Source organism: Aquarana catesbeiana, linkage group LG01, assembly GCF_042186555.1.
Source record: "Aquarana catesbeiana isolate 2022-GZ linkage group LG01, ASM4218655v1, whole genome shotgun sequence".
Taxonomy (NCBI): Eukaryota; Metazoa; Chordata; class Amphibia; order Anura; family Ranidae; genus Aquarana; species Aquarana catesbeiana.
This window is the reverse complement of record NC_133324.1, coordinates 498,437,795-498,456,106: the sequence shown is the minus strand read 5'-3', so window position 1 is coordinate 498,456,106 and position 18,312 is coordinate 498,437,795. Positions and strand designations below refer to the sequence as shown.

At 43.3% G+C, this 18,312-nt stretch overlaps 1 protein-coding gene across 2 annotated transcripts in view; it reads right to left on the bottom strand.

Annotated features, from left to right (window-relative positions):
- HOMER3 (homer scaffold protein 3) overlaps nucleotides 1-18,312 on the bottom strand; it is a 256,887-nt gene that overhangs the window by 66,039 nt on the left and 172,536 nt on the right. For both annotated transcript variants that reach the window (XM_073592618.1, XM_073592609.1), the window contains exon 7: nucleotides 2,363-2,479. In XM_073592618.1, the coding sequence (XP_073448719.1) occupies nucleotides 2,363-2,479 (117 nt within the window). The remainder of the gene's footprint in view (nucleotides 1-2,362; nucleotides 2,480-18,312) is intronic.

Genomic DNA, 18,312 nt, shown 5'->3' with positions numbered 1-18,312 from the left:
CATTCAGTAAAAAAATATGAACTGCCTTAGAAATTTAAACACTTCATAGTTGCTGGTTGCATCAGATAAGCCTCATCTTTCATGCCTAAATGAAACATGCTTCCAAATCCTTAAATAAATATGTTTTAGCACAGACATGGTCCACTGTGCACATGATGTCACCTGGTGGTGGTGAATACAGGTTTTGCCCAGTGCTCTAAAACTGTGTTTAAGTACCAGGTTTCTCTTGTGAGCTTAGGTACCCTGTCCTATGAAATCAGGCTATTGATAAGTTTTTGATTCCAGCCTATCCTCGGGGGCCTTCTATTTGTTTGCCATCAAACAGATTTGGACCTTTTCTCTGTGCAGCTTCCATTACCTTTTCCCATTTGTGGACTATGACTCACTGATGATTCAGTTCTTTACTTCAGATGCCTATCAGGGGTTGCCCACAGAGCAAATCTGAACCAAACCGCAACATCGAACTTACCTAAGGGAGTCCATGGTAATTATTGGAACTCCACAGACTCTATGTGGTTGATTTGCTTAAGGCAAATAGACTGTTTACTTTGCAAAGAGCAGTTGCACACTGTAAGAGCAGTTGCCACAGAGCTTAGTAAATGAGCAGGAGCTCTGCTGACCATCATCCAATCATGTGGAAGCAAAAATGCTGTTTTTTTGAATTTTCCTTGCATGTGATTGGGTATTGTTTGCAAAGTGAAGCTTTACTTCATTTACTAAGCCCTGGAGCAACTGCACTTGAAGAGCGCAACTGCACTTTTCAAAGTGCACAGTCTATTTGCCTTTAGTAAATCAACCCCTATGTCTTGGTTGACCTGACCACTAGGGAGAGAAAAATCTATGACAGTTTGCTTAGAGTTTGCTTAGGCCATTAATAGCTCTGTTGTACACCAGCAACACCTTTCTTACTAGGTCAGCTTAAAGAGGCTAAACGACTAAACATAATCTGGGCATTTTAGAGCCACCTGAACTAATCCCAAACTATATTGGAAGCAACATTTCTAAGTTTCCTAAACATTAGGGAATCTGCAAAACATTCAGTTTCTTCCCTTTTAAATATTAGTGACCTGCCATCAAAAAGGACAATAGGGCTTAATTTGGGCCTTTACAATCTGCCTACAGAAAAACAGTAATCCAGACAAGTTCCTCAAGGCCAGCTCTCCCCTTTAGCTGATTCCAACTATCCATATTTTCATATATAAATGGATTTTATCACCTTTTATGAATCTGTGTCACTACCATTGGTAAAACATGGGGTTGATTTACTAAAACTGGAGAGTGCAAAATCTGGTGCAGCTTTGCATAGAAACCAATCAGCTGCCAGGTTTTTTTGTCGAGGCTTAAAGTGGTTGTACACCATGTACGACCAATTTTACCTACAGGTAAGCCTATAATAAAGCTTACCTGTAGGTGCTTGAAATATTTCCTAAACCTCCACGGTTTAGGAGATATTTACAAAAAAGCCAAGCGCCAATGACTACAGCGCATGCGCACTTTAGAAAGGGCACACCGTGCCGTTTCTAATAGGGGTCGTGCCGTGACTGGTGGCTCCTGCACGCAGGCTTTGGTTTCAGGTAAGTGACACATAATGGGCTATGCATAGTAGCCCATTATGCTTTACCTTTGCAGGGAAATAAAGAGAAAGTAAAACCCACCAGGGTTTACTTCCTCTTTAATTGAACAAGTTTAAGCTAGAAGTGGATTGGCTACAAAGCACAGTTGCACCACTTTCTGCACTCTACAGTTTTAGCAAATCAACCCCATAGTGTCCACTTACGAAAATATTTATTATATTACAATTTACCATTTCCTAGATAATCTGTGATGGCAGCATTCATTTTTTAGGCTTTCTTTCTTCTATTTTCATCTGGTGATCCAGCCAGTAAGTCTGTTTTTCAAAACAACAAGCTCCCCAGCACAACATATCAGTTCCAGAGATCAGATAAACCATTTAACACTAGCAGGGGTGCTTACAATGATTAGGTTTTATTTATTTATGTGAAACCTTTATCACAAAAAGAAACAAATGGTTTACTGTAACTGATTATAAAGTGTGAGCTCAAATTTGTTAGTATGTATAAATCTGCTAGTACCTCTAACTTACTATTTCCCTTTCTCCAGAGTAATAATGCTGCTGCCCAAAGGTGCCCCCTGTGCTCCTTCATTCAGAGTAGGGGCACTAATACAGGAGCTGTGTTACTGGTCACAACACCAGGTGAAAACAGAAGGGGAAAAGCCAAAAAAAAGAAAACAAATGCAGCCACCACATGTAATGATTGGTAAACTGCAATATATTACATTTTTTGTTTTGGATTTAATAACGCTTTAACTCTATAACATGTATATATTTATAAGTAGTCACCTCTTCTTTGCTCTTTAGTAGAATCTCTAAATCCCGCAGTCTCTCAGTGAGGTCGCATTCCTGGTCTGTGTCAGTCAATGTAGACTGAGACTGGGACTTTGACTCCAATTCTGCCACCTGTAAGATAACTATATATTAACGCAAGCAAAAAAATCATGAATCATGAATAAAGTACATAAATCAACACAAGCCTAAAACCTTGTGACTGTTTGTAATCATCATGCAATCATCATACATGGGGAAGAGGGGGGGGGGGGGTTTAGTAAAACTGAGTAGAGTGCAAAATATGGTGGAGCTCTGCATAGAAACCAATCAGCCTCCAGGTTTTATTGTCAAAGCTTAGATGAACAAGCTGAAGTTAGAAGCTGATTGGCTACCATGCATAGCTGCACCAGATTTTGCAGTCTCCAGTTTTAGTAAATTAACCCTATATACATCGTAACGTGCAATAAGGACATACGTAAAAGACATTCTTGGTTTTATGATGTAAATTTAAAACCTCACCAAACAGCAACAACTTTGATATCCTGTGATAACGTTCATGTATCTCCTTATAAGATTCCTAATGTTCTCCCGTCCATCACAGAAAAAATGAATATATAAAAAATGATATGACATTAAGTATTGAGTTAGGTATGTGGTCTAACTTTGAATCTCTGTCCTCTTTGATTCACTTCCATTGCATAGTTTAATTGATAAAATCACCATCAGTGGTTATTTGTGATGCTTTCTGCCACTTACTCCTATTTACATCACTTGTGTCAGGAAGAGGGCACAATATTGGGAAAGTAAAAGGTAGCATCATTTTGGCTTTTTATGTTTTCAAAAGTACTTTGCCCATGAAACACATATTCTCAGCACAACAAACAGTTTCACAGGACTGCACACTATAACCAGTGAGTGGCCTTGTGATAAGTACAGTCAGAGAGCTTAGTTTTTGTATCTGAGAGTCATGTCTAAGAAGAAGATAATCCAGCTATTTAACAAGCTATATTCCCATTTGAACTATGGCTTATTATAGTCATGTAGACAAGCTACTACATGGTTCACTCCCTTTTATCCAGCTCAAAATGTTATCATATCTGATAAAATTGACCAAAGCACATATGTGTATATAACCAGAGGTGTATTTAGGTTTTGTGCTGCCCTAGGCCTGACTAAACTTGTGCACCCCCTAATTTAAATACGACCCACCCTTTCCTGTCAATGCCAAGCCCCTTCCTGTTTAAGACCCGCCCTGTCATCTGTAAACCACACCCTTTCCTCTTTAGGCCCCACCTTTTCTTTTTAGAGTTCCACCTCTTTCTCTCTGTACATTAACCACCTCCCACCCGGCCACTGCACATGAACGGCCGGGTGGTCATTTCCTTGTCCTAAGTGGACGTTCAGGAACGTTCCTCAGAGCGAATGCTCGCAGCACGGCCACGAGGCGCGCTGCGGCTTGGTCCGGTGATCATTAAGATCACAGAATCCAGCTGAGCAGAGATCGGGATATGGGCGCTGTGATCGGCCCTCCCGATCATGTGACGGCTGTGTCCAATCACAGCCGTCACAATGTAAACAGAGACGCATGTCTCTGTGACAGTTCTCCCCGCCAAGCTCAGTGCAGGGGGGGGGCGGACTGCAGATCTGTGACAGCTCTCTGTGCGAGAATGATTTTACACAGAGAGCTGTTACAGATCACCCCACAAACAGTACACCAAGCACCACTGTCACCCCTGTCCCCATACACATGTCAGTGTCCCCATAAAACATCTGTCCCCCATCACTGCCAACATCAAATAAACACTGATTTGGTTTATTTTTACCAAAGAAATGTAGCAGCATCATTTTTTGTCAAAATTTATCAAAAGAAAATACTTATTTGCAAAATTTTATAACAGAAACTAAGAAAAATGCTTTTTTTTTTTTTTTTTTTAATGTTCAGTCTTTTTTTATTTGTAGCGTAAAAAATAAAAATCCCAGTGGTGATTAAATACCACCAAAGAAAAGCTCTATTTGTGTGAAAAAAAACATAAAAATTTAATTTGAGTACAGTGTTGCATGACCGTGCAATTGTCATTCAAAATGTGACAGCGCTGAAAGCTAAAAATTGGTCTGGGAAGGAGGGGGGTGAAAGTGCCCAGTATTGAAGTGGTTAAAAGTGGGTACCAAGTGCAGCCTCATCAGTGCCCATCAAAGCAGCCTCATCGGTGCCCATTAAAGCAGCCTCATCAGTGCCAATCAAGGCTGTCTCATCAGTGCCCATCAAAGCTGCCTCATCAGTGCCCATCAAAGCTGTCTCATCAGTGCCCATCAAAGCTGTCTCATCAGTGCCCATCAAAGCTGTCTCATCAGTGCCCATCAAAGCTCCCTCATCAGTGCCCATCAAAGCTGCCTCATCAGTGCCCATCAAAGCTGTCTCATCAGTGCCCATCAAAGCTGTCTCATCAGTGCCCATCAAAGCTGTCTCATCAGAGCCCATCAAAGCTGTCTCATCAGTGCCCATCAAAGCTGTCTCATTAGTGCCCATCAAAGCTGTCTCATTAGTGCCCATCAAAGCTGTCTCATTAGTGCTCATCAGTGCAGCTTTGTCAGTGCCCATCAATGCAGCCTCATAAGTGCTCATCATTGCAGCCTCGTCAGTGCCCATCAAAGCCAGTGTGAACTGAGCCTAAGCCTAGGTTCACATTGGAGCAATTTGTCATGCGATTTGAGAGATCAAATCGCATGACAAGTCGCAGGCTATTGGAGGCACTGTTCCAATCGGTGCGACACTGATTTTGCAGCATCGCACCGATTTGCAAAAGTAGTTTCTGTACTACTTTTGCCGATTTCAGGTGCGACTTCAATAGACATCTGTGAATGAAGACACACAAATGTCTATCAAGTAGCACCTGAAATCACGCTGACCTTGCTACTTTGAAATCGCGCTACTTCAAGTGAAATAGTGTGATTTCAAAGTAGCATCAATGTGAACCAGGGCTTAGAGATACAAGGAGCTATGAAAGGTTAACCACATATACAAGCAGACACTAAGGTGTTAAATGCCATTGATTCCAGAATCACCAGCCTGCAGATATTGAGCTGTAAAGAGTTAACCATATATGTAAGCAGCAGTGTACATGTGTCCATTAAAGCAGAGTAGTAAAGCACAGCAAGGACACAAAGGGTTAATTATCAGAGAGTCCATATTTCAGATCACAGGGAGATGATAAGAGAAACAAAGTCAAAGCACAGATAAGCCCTGTGTGAGGTTTAAGGAGAGACAGTGAAGAGGATGGGGATTTTATTCTCACCCTCCAGGATACAATCCGATCCTGGAATCACAACACTGGAGGAGACGCTGACAAGTTCTCTCTCCTGTCTATGCAGAGGGGAAGGGGAGGGGGAGGGGGGAACTGTGAGCACACGCTGTGTGTGCTCTATGTGAGAGACGCTCGGCCAGCAAAGCAATGGACTGACTCGGGAGGCAGAGGGGGGGCTTTTTTCGTGCGGGGGGGGGGGCGCGGCCACCGCCCCCCCACAAAGTGCCACCCTAGGCCTGGGCCTTGTTGGCCTAGGCCAAAATACAGCACTGTATGTAACATGGCAAACTTTATATACCTAAATCACAAGACAAAATTAACCTTCATGTCAAAATCGGGTCCTAAAATATACGGCAGGCTTCCTGATTACACAACTGTATCACATTTTAAAGACCACCATTTCCACTGTCTAATACACATACATATATGTACATATATACAAATGTAATAGAAGACAATGCAAAAATGCAGAACACTAAAAATCCATTTGTGAAAGAGGAAGTAAACCCTAATGGGTTTTACTTCCTCTTTGTTTCCCTGCAAAGGTAAAGCATAATAGGCTACTATGCATCGCATAGTAGCCCATTATGTGTCATTTACTTGACACAGGAGCCTACGATGTCCCCGATTTCCTCACTGGCAGCGAGCGTCCAGTCTTCACCCCACTTCCTTCCGGGGCCGCGAACTCCGGTTCTGTGACTGACCTGAGTCGCGTGACGTCACTCCCGCGCATGCGCACGGGAGCCGCCAGTCACGGCATGAACCCAGCTTGAAACGGCACAGCGTGCCCTTTCAAGAGTGCGCATGCACCAAATACATTGGCGCATGCGCAGAAGAACTCATCGTACGGGGAAATAGTAAATATATATTTCAAGTGCCTACAGGTAAGCCTTAATCTAGGCTTACCTGTAGGTGAAAGTGGTCTGTAAGGGTTTACAAGCACTTTAAAGTGATTGTAAAGGTAATTAAAAAAAAACAATCATGTCTATACTTACCTGCTCTGTGCAATGGAATTAAACCCTCCTATCCTTTACAGCCAAAGAAGCTGCTTCTGTTTGATTTGCAACTGCCATGGTGCTGCACATGTGATCAGTTATGACATCAGCCATTGCATGGTTTGGTATTTCAGAAATAGAACAGTTTTTTTAAACCGTTAAATCGATGGGTTTAGTTCCGCTTTACAATTTAGGGCTAGTTCACACTGCTGCAATGCGGGAACCCTGCGAATCCACTGCGGGTTCCCACATCGCATGGTTCCCGGTGGCAGTTGACACTGCCCTATGCGAACTGCTGGGAGTGTCAGGTAAAATTTAATGACACGCCCAAATCAGTTTGCATATCGCAGTGCGATCTGCAAACTCGGACAGGAATCAGATCGCATCAGTGTGAACACCCATGCGATCCGATTCTGCTGCGGACAAAAAAAAGGGTCCTGTTCGATCTTTATGGCTGAAATCGCATCGCACAGAGATCCCATGTGATTTTCACTGCAGTGTGGTGCGAATCACATCTGATCTCTGACATTGCACCAGTGTGCACCGCCCCTTACAGCTGTTCAGGAGCTCTGTGTTTCAACAAAATGGCAGTCTCCAGCAAAAAGAAACAGGAGCAATGCTGGAGGCAATTTACAGCACACACTAATTTTGGTAGCATAATTACTAATCTGGAATGTAGGTTCCTTGCTAAGGCTTCATTCCCACGAGGCGGATCCACTGCCATGGAGTCCGCCAGCTCAGCGGGAGATCTCTCCGTTGATCTCCGCTGAGCAGGCGGATGACAGGTCCCTCTCTGCTCACGGGGAGGGGCTCGTCAAGCGAGGCTGGTTGCTATGGAGAGATCGGACGAAAACGGACAGCATGTCCGTTTTCATCAGATCTCGCCCGATCCGATCTGCCAAGGACGGATGCGAACGTGGGGACATCCGTCTGATTTTAGCGTGGACATGTCAACGCTGACATCTGTCGCTCCATAGATTAACATGGAGCGCCCGTTTAGGCCCGTTTACGTTGACAAAACTGACAGGCGGACCTGAACGGTCCGACAGTGTGAAAGGGGCCTAAAGGACATTATTTGTATCAAGTTGTTATGGCTTAAGTTCCGCTTTAAATTCTAAAACAAAACAAAAAAAAAAACCCTTTCTGTGATCTTTGCAGACATCTGTCTCTTGTGCATCTCCCAACAGTAATTTACTTCCAGGAACTTCCAGGAATTGTTTACATTTTTTGTACTTTTATTCCATAAAGTTGGTAAGGTTGAATAAAGACACCAGTCCGCCCAGTTCATCGTGTGTGTGTGATTGGGTCACTACCACTTTAAACATGACTATATATTGTGTTCGCTAAGAAACACGTTTAAAAGGTTACCTGTATTTACCTACACTCCCTGCCAACACCTCCAACTTTGGAAGGAAGTTCCACATTCATACTCCTCTAACAGTAAAGAACCCCATACGCAACTTAAAGCTAAACTGCCTCTCATCCAACCTCAGTGTTTGGCCGCGTGTCTTTAAATTTTATTTTAGTTCTGATTTTAACAAATACAGTAAATATAAAATTATAATAACAGGTCATTGTCAACTATCAAAACATGTTTTTTTTGTAGTTGTGTCTACTATCCAGTCCACGTACCGATATCAGTGGCCTTAAAATGAAAATAAATGCTTATAAATGTGGTTTCCAAGAGAAGCAAAGCTTAAAGCATGTCACTTTTAGATTTTTAAATGTTGTAAGGTAAGCTAGATGTTGCCGAATGACTTAAATATGAAAAAAGTTAAACAAGAAATGTATAAAAATAGGATTTTTTATTACAGCTTACCTGTAAAATCCTTTTCTTTCGACGGACATCACGGGACACAGAGCCACAGTAATTATTGATGGGTTATAGGGTATCACTAGGTATTGGACACTGGTCACACCCTAATCAGGAAGTTCAACCCCCTATATAACCCCTCCCCTTCCAGGGATACCTCAGTTTTGTAGCAAAGCAGTATAGGTGTATTAGAAGAGGGGCGGGACCTCTGTGTCCCGTGATGTCCGTCGAAAGAAAAGGATTTTACAGGTAAGCTGTAATAAAAAATCCTATTTTCTTTTCTCGGACATCACGGGACACAGAGCCACAGTAATTACTGATGGGATGTCCCAAAGCAATGCCAACTGAGGGGGGGAATCACAACCAAGTAGGGTGCTATCAGACCTGAGGACCTTGCACCGCTGTCTGCAGCACACTACGCCCAAAGGCGATATCCTCATGCCTTCTCACATCCACCTGATAGAATCTGGTGAATGTATGAACTGAAGACCAGGTTGCGGCCTTGCAGATCTGAGCCATAGAGGCCCGGTGATGCACTGCCCAAGAAGCACCAATAGCCCTTGTGGAATGTGCCTTGATCTGAAACGGGGGAACCTTCCGTTTCAAACCGTAAGCTTGAATAATCAACTGTCGAATCCATTTAGAAATGGTCGCTTTTGACGCTGCCTGTCCTCTATTGGGACCCTCCGGCAGCACGAACAAGACATCCGTCTTGCGAATCTGAGCAGTTGCCTCCAGATTGGTCTTGACTGCTCTTACTACATCCAAAGAATGTAATGACCTTTCTTCCGAAGAACAAGGTTCTGGAAAAAAGGAAGGTAGCACAATGTCTTGGTTTAGATGAAAATCTGAAACCACCTTCGGTAAAAAACTAGGATGAGGGCGCAGTACAGCTCTATCCTTGTGTATAATCAAGTAAGGCTCTTTACAGGAAAGAGCTGCTATTTCTGATACTCTTCTAGCAGAAGAGATAGCTACCAGGAAAATTAGTTTCCTCGTCAGTAAGACCAAAGGAATCTGACGTATTGGTTCAAAAGGTTGTTTTTGTAACACCGATAGAACCAAGTTCAAGTCCCAGGGGTTTAGGGGCGCCTTAACCGGAGGATTAAGACGCATCACCCCCTGTATAAAGTTTCGGATCAGAGAATGCGAAGCAAGCGGCCGTTGAAACAACACTGATAAGGCCGACACCTGGCCCTTGATGGTACTCAAGGCCAGCTTCATCTCTAATCCTAATTGTAGAAAATCCAGAATTCTACCTATGACATATTTCCTGGGATGCCAACCCCTGGATTCACACCAGGATACATAAGCTTTCCAGACTCTATGATAAATCATTCTGGAAGCTGGCTTCCTTGCATTGATCCAGGTAGATATGACAGGACCTGAAAGCCCACGATTTTTCAGAACGTGGGATTCAATAGCCCACCCGTCAAATCTAGCATTTGTGAGGCAGGCTGGAACACCGGACCTTGAGCTAACAGGTCTGGGTGTATCGGTAGGGTCCACCGGGAACCCACCATCATCCCTGCTATTTCTGCTTATCAGGTTCTTCTGGGCCAAACGGGGGCCACCAGAAGTGCCGACTTCCCTTCTTGCCTGAGTCTGCGAAGGAGCCGTGGCAGTAGCAGAATGGGAGGGAATGCATAAATCGGTGAGAGCCGATGCCACGGAATCACCAACGCATCCGTCCTGCCTGCAAGAGGATCCCAGGCAACCGGTAGGAAGGATTTCCCCTTCTGTAGGTTTTCGGGTATGATCCATCAACTGAGGCTCTGACGCATCGCATGCGATAGGTGCATTGGAAAGTTTAATGCCTGCACCTTCCTGTTCCAGGTCAACAGAATACTGTGTTGCAACAGTTCTGCTTGGAACTGCGCATAGGGAACTGCTTCGAATGAAGCCACCATCTTCCCCTGCAGCCTCATACAAAGGCGGACAGAAAGACCCTTCTTGGCCCTGACTGTCAGAATCAGCTCCCTTAGAGCAGTGATCTTTGCCTGCAGACACTTCAGTTAAGCAGGAAAACTGGGCACATATAGGCCTGCATCTCTGATGCCTAGTGATATCAGAAATTCTCCTCCCTGCAGGACGGAGATTACTGTCCGAATTGATTCCAAACGAAAGGACTGCATCCTTGGGAATCGTTTCAGATCTCTCAAATCCAAAATGGGTCTGTCGTCCCCATTTGGTTTTCGGACCATAGAAAGATTGGAACAGAGTCTCAATCCTTGATCCTTTGTGGGAACCCCCACAATGACATCTTGCGACAAAAGTCGCTTTATCGCTAGAAGGAGCGACTGCTTCTCTTCTGGTTTTCTGGGAACACCTGATCTGAGGAAACGAGGAGAGGGTCATTCTTGGAACTCCAGTCTGTACCCTAAGGTTACCGTGGAGATCACCCATCTGTCCTGGAAGTCCTTCTGCCAGGGCCCTGAGAGCTGCAGCAGTCTTTCCCCCCACTCGAGCGAGCGGGGCGCCCCTTCATGAAGAGGTCTTAATGTCTTGTTTAGAAGACCTTTTCCCCCAGGATTTCTTGTGTCCCTGGGGTTGACTCTTGTTTCTTGCCCCAGACGGAGGAGACCGTCGTGACTGCCTGGAGGCTGATGCCCCTGGCGCTGGGGAAAGAGTCAATTTAAAAGAGGGCCGCTTACTCTTCTTCTTATCAGGTAAGAGAGTGCTTTTCCCACAGGAGATCGTCTTGATATAATTATCCAAGTCCTCTCCAAACAACCTTTCACCACGGAAGGGAAACCCAGCCAGGAGCTTCTTACATGGTGCTTCGGCTGACCAGTTTTTCAACCATAAGATTCTACGTATATGCACCAACCCAAGCAAGAGGCGAGAGGTTTGCACGATAGAATCTCTAATGGCGTCAACAGCATAACATAAAGCCGCAGGAAGGTTAGCAAACCCCTGGGCCTGCTGTTCAGGTAATACTTTGATGACCTGTTTAACATGGTCTCTTAAGTATTGACAGACTCCAATCGCTGCTACTGCAGGTTGGGCCACTGATCCTGCTAAAGAGAACACATCTTTCAATAAGAAGTCCATCTTTTTATCCACAGGATCTTTGAGCATCTGAGCATTGTCTACAGGACAAGTCAGATTACTATTCACAGAGGAAATGGCTGCATCAATAGCCGGTATTCCCCACCTCTTAATAAACTTTTCTTCCATAGGATAAAGTGTAGAAAACTTTTTCGGCGGAAGAAATCGCTTATCTGGGTGATCCCACTCAGAATAAAGCAGCTTTTCAAGTAAATTATGAACAGGAAAAGCATGTGCTGCTTGGAAAGGTTTCAGTGACCCCAAAGCAGAAGAGGTTTCTGTAACAGTTTCAGGTATGGGCAACTTAAATGTGGAACGGACCAAACCAGTGAGGATCTGCACTAAGACTTTCTCCTCTTGGGAAGTCGCAGAGGGTCCCTCTCCACCTGAATCCTCCGAAGAGGAATCATCTGTCCCATCCCGATCCTCTGAAAGGGATTCATCTCCTTTATCCCAGAGCTCCTCTGACTGAGGGTCTTGGGGAGCAGAGGAAGGCCTTGTGCGTTTTCTTCCACTGAGTGAAGATGTAATCACGGCCATTAGTTTTTTCTCTAATCCAGAAATGGTTGAGGAAAAAACTTCTTGTGTAATGTACACAGGGGCTGAAGTGCCGGCAGCAGATGTAGCCCCTAACCCCAATGGCTCTCCCTGTCCAGCTGCCCCTGGTCCCTCAGGAGGGGATGGTGTAGCAGACAGGGGGTCCTCAGAACCTGAACGAGACCCCCTAGTGCCTCTGGTTCTTGGGGTGCTTGAACCTCTTCTACCCATAGTGCAAAGCAACAAGGTGTGAGGTATCAAAAACGAACACTGACTGCTGAGCGATGTAGTCTGGCTAAAAGCCTTGCTACCAAATGCCCAATCCGGTGTTCTTTAGTGAATGCAGCCTAGGGGAATGCCTGTGTCCCACCTTACATGTGACTGTCAGCTCTGTGTCTCTCCAAAGCTCAGAGCACCTGTACAGTGTGCTTTAAATAGCCATGCTTTCTGGCACTGTGGGCGTCTGGGCACGCTGATGTTGTGCTGACGCCCCGCCCCCCCTCGTTTTTGAAAAACGAGCGCTTCCCACGCGAGCCGACCCTTTCTGACAAGCCTGAAGGGAGGCTGGGGTTGGGGGAATAAGGAGGAGGCCGGCAGTGATGGGCCCTGCATCGCAATGCGGCTTCGGTGGCGGCGGCGGTAGCGGCTGTGACAGTGCGGTCTCACCCGCCTTACAGCATACCTGAGCCTCTCCCTAGCCTGGGGGGACCATCCCAGCAGAGAAAACCCCCCACCATTTACCTTTGGAGCTGGAGGGAGAGCCTGTGCAGCGGACGCTGAGACAGATCAAACATGAGAAGGTTTGTGCTCTTGGCAGCCCCCGGTGGTCACAATAGGCACAGCATGCATTCACCTTAAAGGAGAAAAGCCACTAGAATTAAAATTCTGTGGAATCTCCTCTTACCTTATCCAGGCCGCAGGGTTCAGTTTACACAGACCCAGCCTTCGCCTCTCACGGTGGGCTCCGTTTGTGAAAAACCGTCAGAGACTGGGGCCCCCATCAGTAGGGGGATCCTTCAGTTCTGGGCCTGTAAAGCACCTCGCCAGAAATTAGGAAGTTTAAAGCCATTTTCTGATCCAGCTCTCTAAAAAGAGAAGCGTTACAGGTAAAACCTCGTTTCTTCGGACACGAGGCCCGGGTACCATCCAATTCGGCCATGAAAAGACACTTTGAATGGATCAGGTCGCCTGGCTTGCCCCAGTATAGGATCTTAGGATATTCCTTTTGGAGCTTCAGCACAGGACATTTTTGCACGTCCAACACCTAAGACACTGGTGTAAAAACTGAGGTATCCCTGGAAGGGGAGGGGTTATATAGGGGGTTGAACTTCCTGATTAGGGTGTGACCAGTGTCCAATACCTAGTGATACCCTATAACCCATCAGTAATTACTGTGGCTCTGTGTCCCGTGATGTCCGAGAAAAGAAAATGCATTATACATATGAAGCATAATAAATCAGCTTACAAACCTCCATATAGGGCCCATGGTAGCACATCTTAAAGTAAAAAGTGTGTTATTGTGCCTACTATTTTATGATTTATACAATCACAGAATAACAGTTGTGCTCATAGGTTTACATACCCTGGTAGAATTTATGATTTCTTGGCCATTTTTCAGAGAATATGAATAACACAAAAACTTTTCTTTCACTTGTGGTTAGTGTTTGGCTGAAGCCATTTTTATCAAATCAACTCTGTTTACTCTTTTTAAATCATAATCACAACAGAAACTACCCAAATTACCCTGATCAAAAGTTTACATACCCTAGTTCTTAATACCGTGTATTGCCCCCTTTAACATCAATGACAGCTTGAAGTCTTTTGTGGTATTTGTGGATGAGGCTCTTTATCTTCTCAGATGGTAAAGCTACCCATTCCTCCTGGCAAAAAGCCTCCAGTTCCTGTAATTTCTTGGGCTGTCTTGCATGAACTGCACGTTTGAGATCTCCGCAGAGTGGCTCAATGATATTGAGGTCGGGAGACTGAGATGGCCACTCCAGAACCTTCACTTTATTCTGCTGTGACAATGACAGGTCGACTTGGCCTTGTGTTTTGGATCATTGTCATGTTGGAATGTCCAAGTACATCCCATGCGCAGCTTCCTGGCTGATGAGTGCAAATGTTCCTCCGGTATTTTTTGATAACATACTGCATTCATCTTGCCATCCAAATTTTCTTTGTCTTTGTAGCTCACACATCTCCAAAACATCAGTGATCCACCTCCATGTTTCACAATAGGAATGGTGTACCTTTCATCATAGGCCTTGTGAAGCGTTTATGGTTGTAGCCAAAAAGCTCAATTTTGGTCTCATCACTCCAAATGACTTTGTGCCAGAAGGTTTGAGGCTTGCCTCTGTACTGTTTGGCGTATTGTAAGCGGGATACTTTGTGGCATTTGCGTAGTAATGGCTTTCTTCTGGAGACTCGACCATGCAGCCCATCTTTCTTCAAGTGCTTCCTTATTGTGCATCTTGAAAAAGCCACACCACATGTTTTTAGAGAGTCCTGTATTTCACCTGAAGTTATTTGTGGGTTTTTCTTTGAATTTCGAACAATTTTCCTGGCAGTTGTGCCTGAAATTTTAGTTGGTCTACCTGACCGTGGTTTGGTTTCCACAGAACCCCTCATTTTCCACTTCTTGCTTAGAGTTTGAACACTACTGATTGGCATTCTCAATTCCTTCTTTTTATATCCCTTTCCTGTTTTATACAGTTCAACTACTTTTTCCTGCAGATCCTTTGACAATTCTGCAGCACTGGATGAAAGATGCAAGGGTCTATCAGGAGTCCAGAAATTCATTGACCTTTTATACACACACACTAATTACAAGCAAACAGATCACAGGTGAGGATGGTTACCTTTATTAGCCATTCAAACCCCTTTATGTCAACTTGTGTGCATGTTATCAGGCCACAATCACCAGGATATGTAAACATTTGATCAGGGTCATTTGGGTAGTTTCTGTTGCGATTATGATTTAAAAAGGGTAAACGCAGTAGACTGATAATAAATGGCTTCAGCCAAACACTAACCATGAGTGAAAGAAAAGCTTTTGTGTTATCATACATATTCTCTGAAAAATGGCCAAGAAAATATAAATTCTGCCAGGGTATGTAAACTTATGAGCACAACTGTATATTCATCTGTACTGAGCCCAGAGTAACTCAACACTTTTCATGGGCAAATCCACTTCAAGAGTAGCATTAAGTAGATATTTATTCTACAGTAGATAATATAAAATGATTCACACTACAGTATATGTAATTTAGAATAATACTTTCAAAACGCTAAAAAAACCTCTTATGCCTACATTTATAGCTCATGGGGTCCCCACAACTTGCATACTCTTTGGGTGTGCAGATTCAGAGCTTGACAGCTTTTTATTTATGTTACCAATAGGAACACTACACATGTAAAAGATTTTTTTTAGCATTTCAAAAGTATTATTCTCAATTACAAATATTGCTATATTGTCTCCTTAATATTCCTCTGTCCATGAAATGTGTCAAGGTGCTCCATATACCCAAGGCCCACCACTTTTCAATATCTTTCATTCTCTCTTTCTCCTTTTCCTTCTATTACCCCCACCCTCACCCCCTCATCTTCACCTCTTCTACCGCTTTCAATGGGGAATACATCACCTCCCTCCACAGGGTGGTAAGTAACCATAGCATAAGTACATAGAATACACATGGTCCACCCCAATAAAATGCTTATGTGCCCTACGCATGCAGGTATACATGTCATGTTGCATGAGTCTCCATGTGTTCTTGTGCCTAGATGTGCACGCTCACATGTGCATAAATGGGCCCCCCCCCCGTGTGTGCACATACGTGTGCACTTACTGTAATTGTGCACTCTTGCGTGTACATACTAATGCCCTGTACACACGGTCGGATTTTCCGACGGAAAAAGTGCAATCAGATTGTGTTGTCGGAAATTCCGATCGTGAGTGGGCTCGGACTTTTTCCATCGGAATTTCCGACACACAAGGTTTGAGAGCAGGCTATAAAATTTTCCGACAACAAAATCCGATCAGCTAAATTCCGATCGTGTGCACACAAATCCGACGTACAAAGTGCCACGCATGCTCAGAATAAATTAAGAGACGAAAGCTATTGGCTACTACCCCGTTCATAGTCCCGACGTACGTGTTTTACGTCACCACGTTCAGAATGATTGGATTTTCCTACAACTTTGTGCCACCGTGTGTGTGCAAGACAAGTTTGAGCCAACATCCGTCGGAAAAAATCCATGGATTTTGTTGTCGGAATGTCCGATCAATGTCCGATTGTGTGTACAGGGCATTACAGTTATTTGATTCCTTTGACTCTTGTGCTGTGGTTAATCTGGAAGACCAATGAGTCCCAGATACATACACATGATTGCAAGATGATCTTAGTATTCATGGATACTACTGTGTAGAGTGTACCATGTATCATATACTGTATTATATTCTATTACATACTGCATTATCTCTGGTATCCTTATTTTTATATTTATTTTTATTTTTATTGTATTTTCAATCATTACTCTATATATGTATTTACTTCATATATGTATATAATTTTTCATATGCATATTTTTACTTATCTCTATGAATTCATAATCTATTAGTCAAACGTTGAATTTATCATCCCATGAATTTCTAATAACCTTTATTACCTATATTTGAGTGTTACAATTGATACTATTAATTTTATTAAAATTTTAATTATAATTTTATTTCTGTTCCTCCAAAATATATATATCTCGATTTGTTGGAATCCTTGGTGATATACATGTGTATATGCTTTATCATTTAACTACATTGCTGACAGTAATCAAGTGTATGCTGCTAATCCAGTGATTCTTATCCAACAGCAATCCGTGTTATGTTTTTGCTGTGCTCCGTCCCAGAAGCCTATATAAGATTAACAGCCCTTACTACCAATCAGATCTGAGGAAAAAGCGGAAGCTTTGAAACGCGTCATCTGACACGCCCGACGTCACTTCCGGTTCCGGATTGCACTGAGTGCGTTCCAGGCTGACACGCACACCGCCGAACAACACACAGGCCAGCAGGGTCTATCACAGGCCGGCTGACATGCTCTCCCCTGCCCATCAGCTCCATCCTCCGGATCCCCTCACCTTATCCAGGATCAGTTCAGCGCACTGGGACCACACTCAGGACGTATCCCCGGACTACAGAGTGACTGCACACCCCATATTGAGATACACCCATGCTTGTTTCTCATTACTGTGACGTGAGTAGCCATTTGGCTGATTGTACTATTAATAAATTGTCATTTTAAACATATTGCACTTAGTAGGCGCCCCTTTTTGTTCTTTTACCTTGCCTTCCAGAGTCTGCTTCACTCTCGAGGGAGCTGCCATCAGTGCTACTGTTTTATGGACTTCTTGTTTTATACCGGGACTTTGTTCTTTTTAGGCTGATCTATTTTATTATAGATTATATTATATCCTGTACATAGCCCATTTGTTTAACATGTGTTCCTTAATGTATTGTTATTAGTCCCATAACGCAGTGCTTGTACCCGTCTTTGCGCCATTCCTTCCTTTCTATTTGGTGCTATCTTGTCAACATGGTTTACATTGTATATTTTGACCTTTCTGGTGGACCTTTATGCCTACCTTTATAGCTCATGGGGTCCCCACAACTTGCACACTCATTGGGTGTGCAGATTCAGAGCTCGACAGCTTTTTATTTATGTTACCAATAGGAACACTTAACATGTAAGAGATTTTTTTTAGCATTTCAAAAGTATTATTCTCAATTACAAATATTGCTATATTGTCTCCTTAATATTCCTCTGTCCATGAAAAGTGTCAAGGTGCTCTGGGTTAAATATAGTCTGATACATATCTGTGATTGTATAAATAATTAATAGGGGTAATAAAACAGTTGTTATTATAGGATATGTCCTGATGGGCCCTATATTATGCTTAAGATGTACAGCACATTTTTTATGTGTTTCTTTTTTAACTTTTTGTATCTCATAAAAGTATCACTTTAAAAATATTTTAAAGACTGGATTGTTGTACTTAAAAGTCCCATTTGGTTGGTTCTTGGTTTGTAGTAGTAATCAGGGATAGCTGACTGCAATCCTAAAGGCTTCTTTTGTATGTATATTTCTTAAGCTAGGTGTACACTACTAGAATTTTGTTCAAAAATGTTTGTTTGCAGTTTTATTAATAGTAATGGGGTTAAATTGATGATCATTTTTAACCACAGAGAGGAAAAAAAATAAGATTTCAATTTTTTAG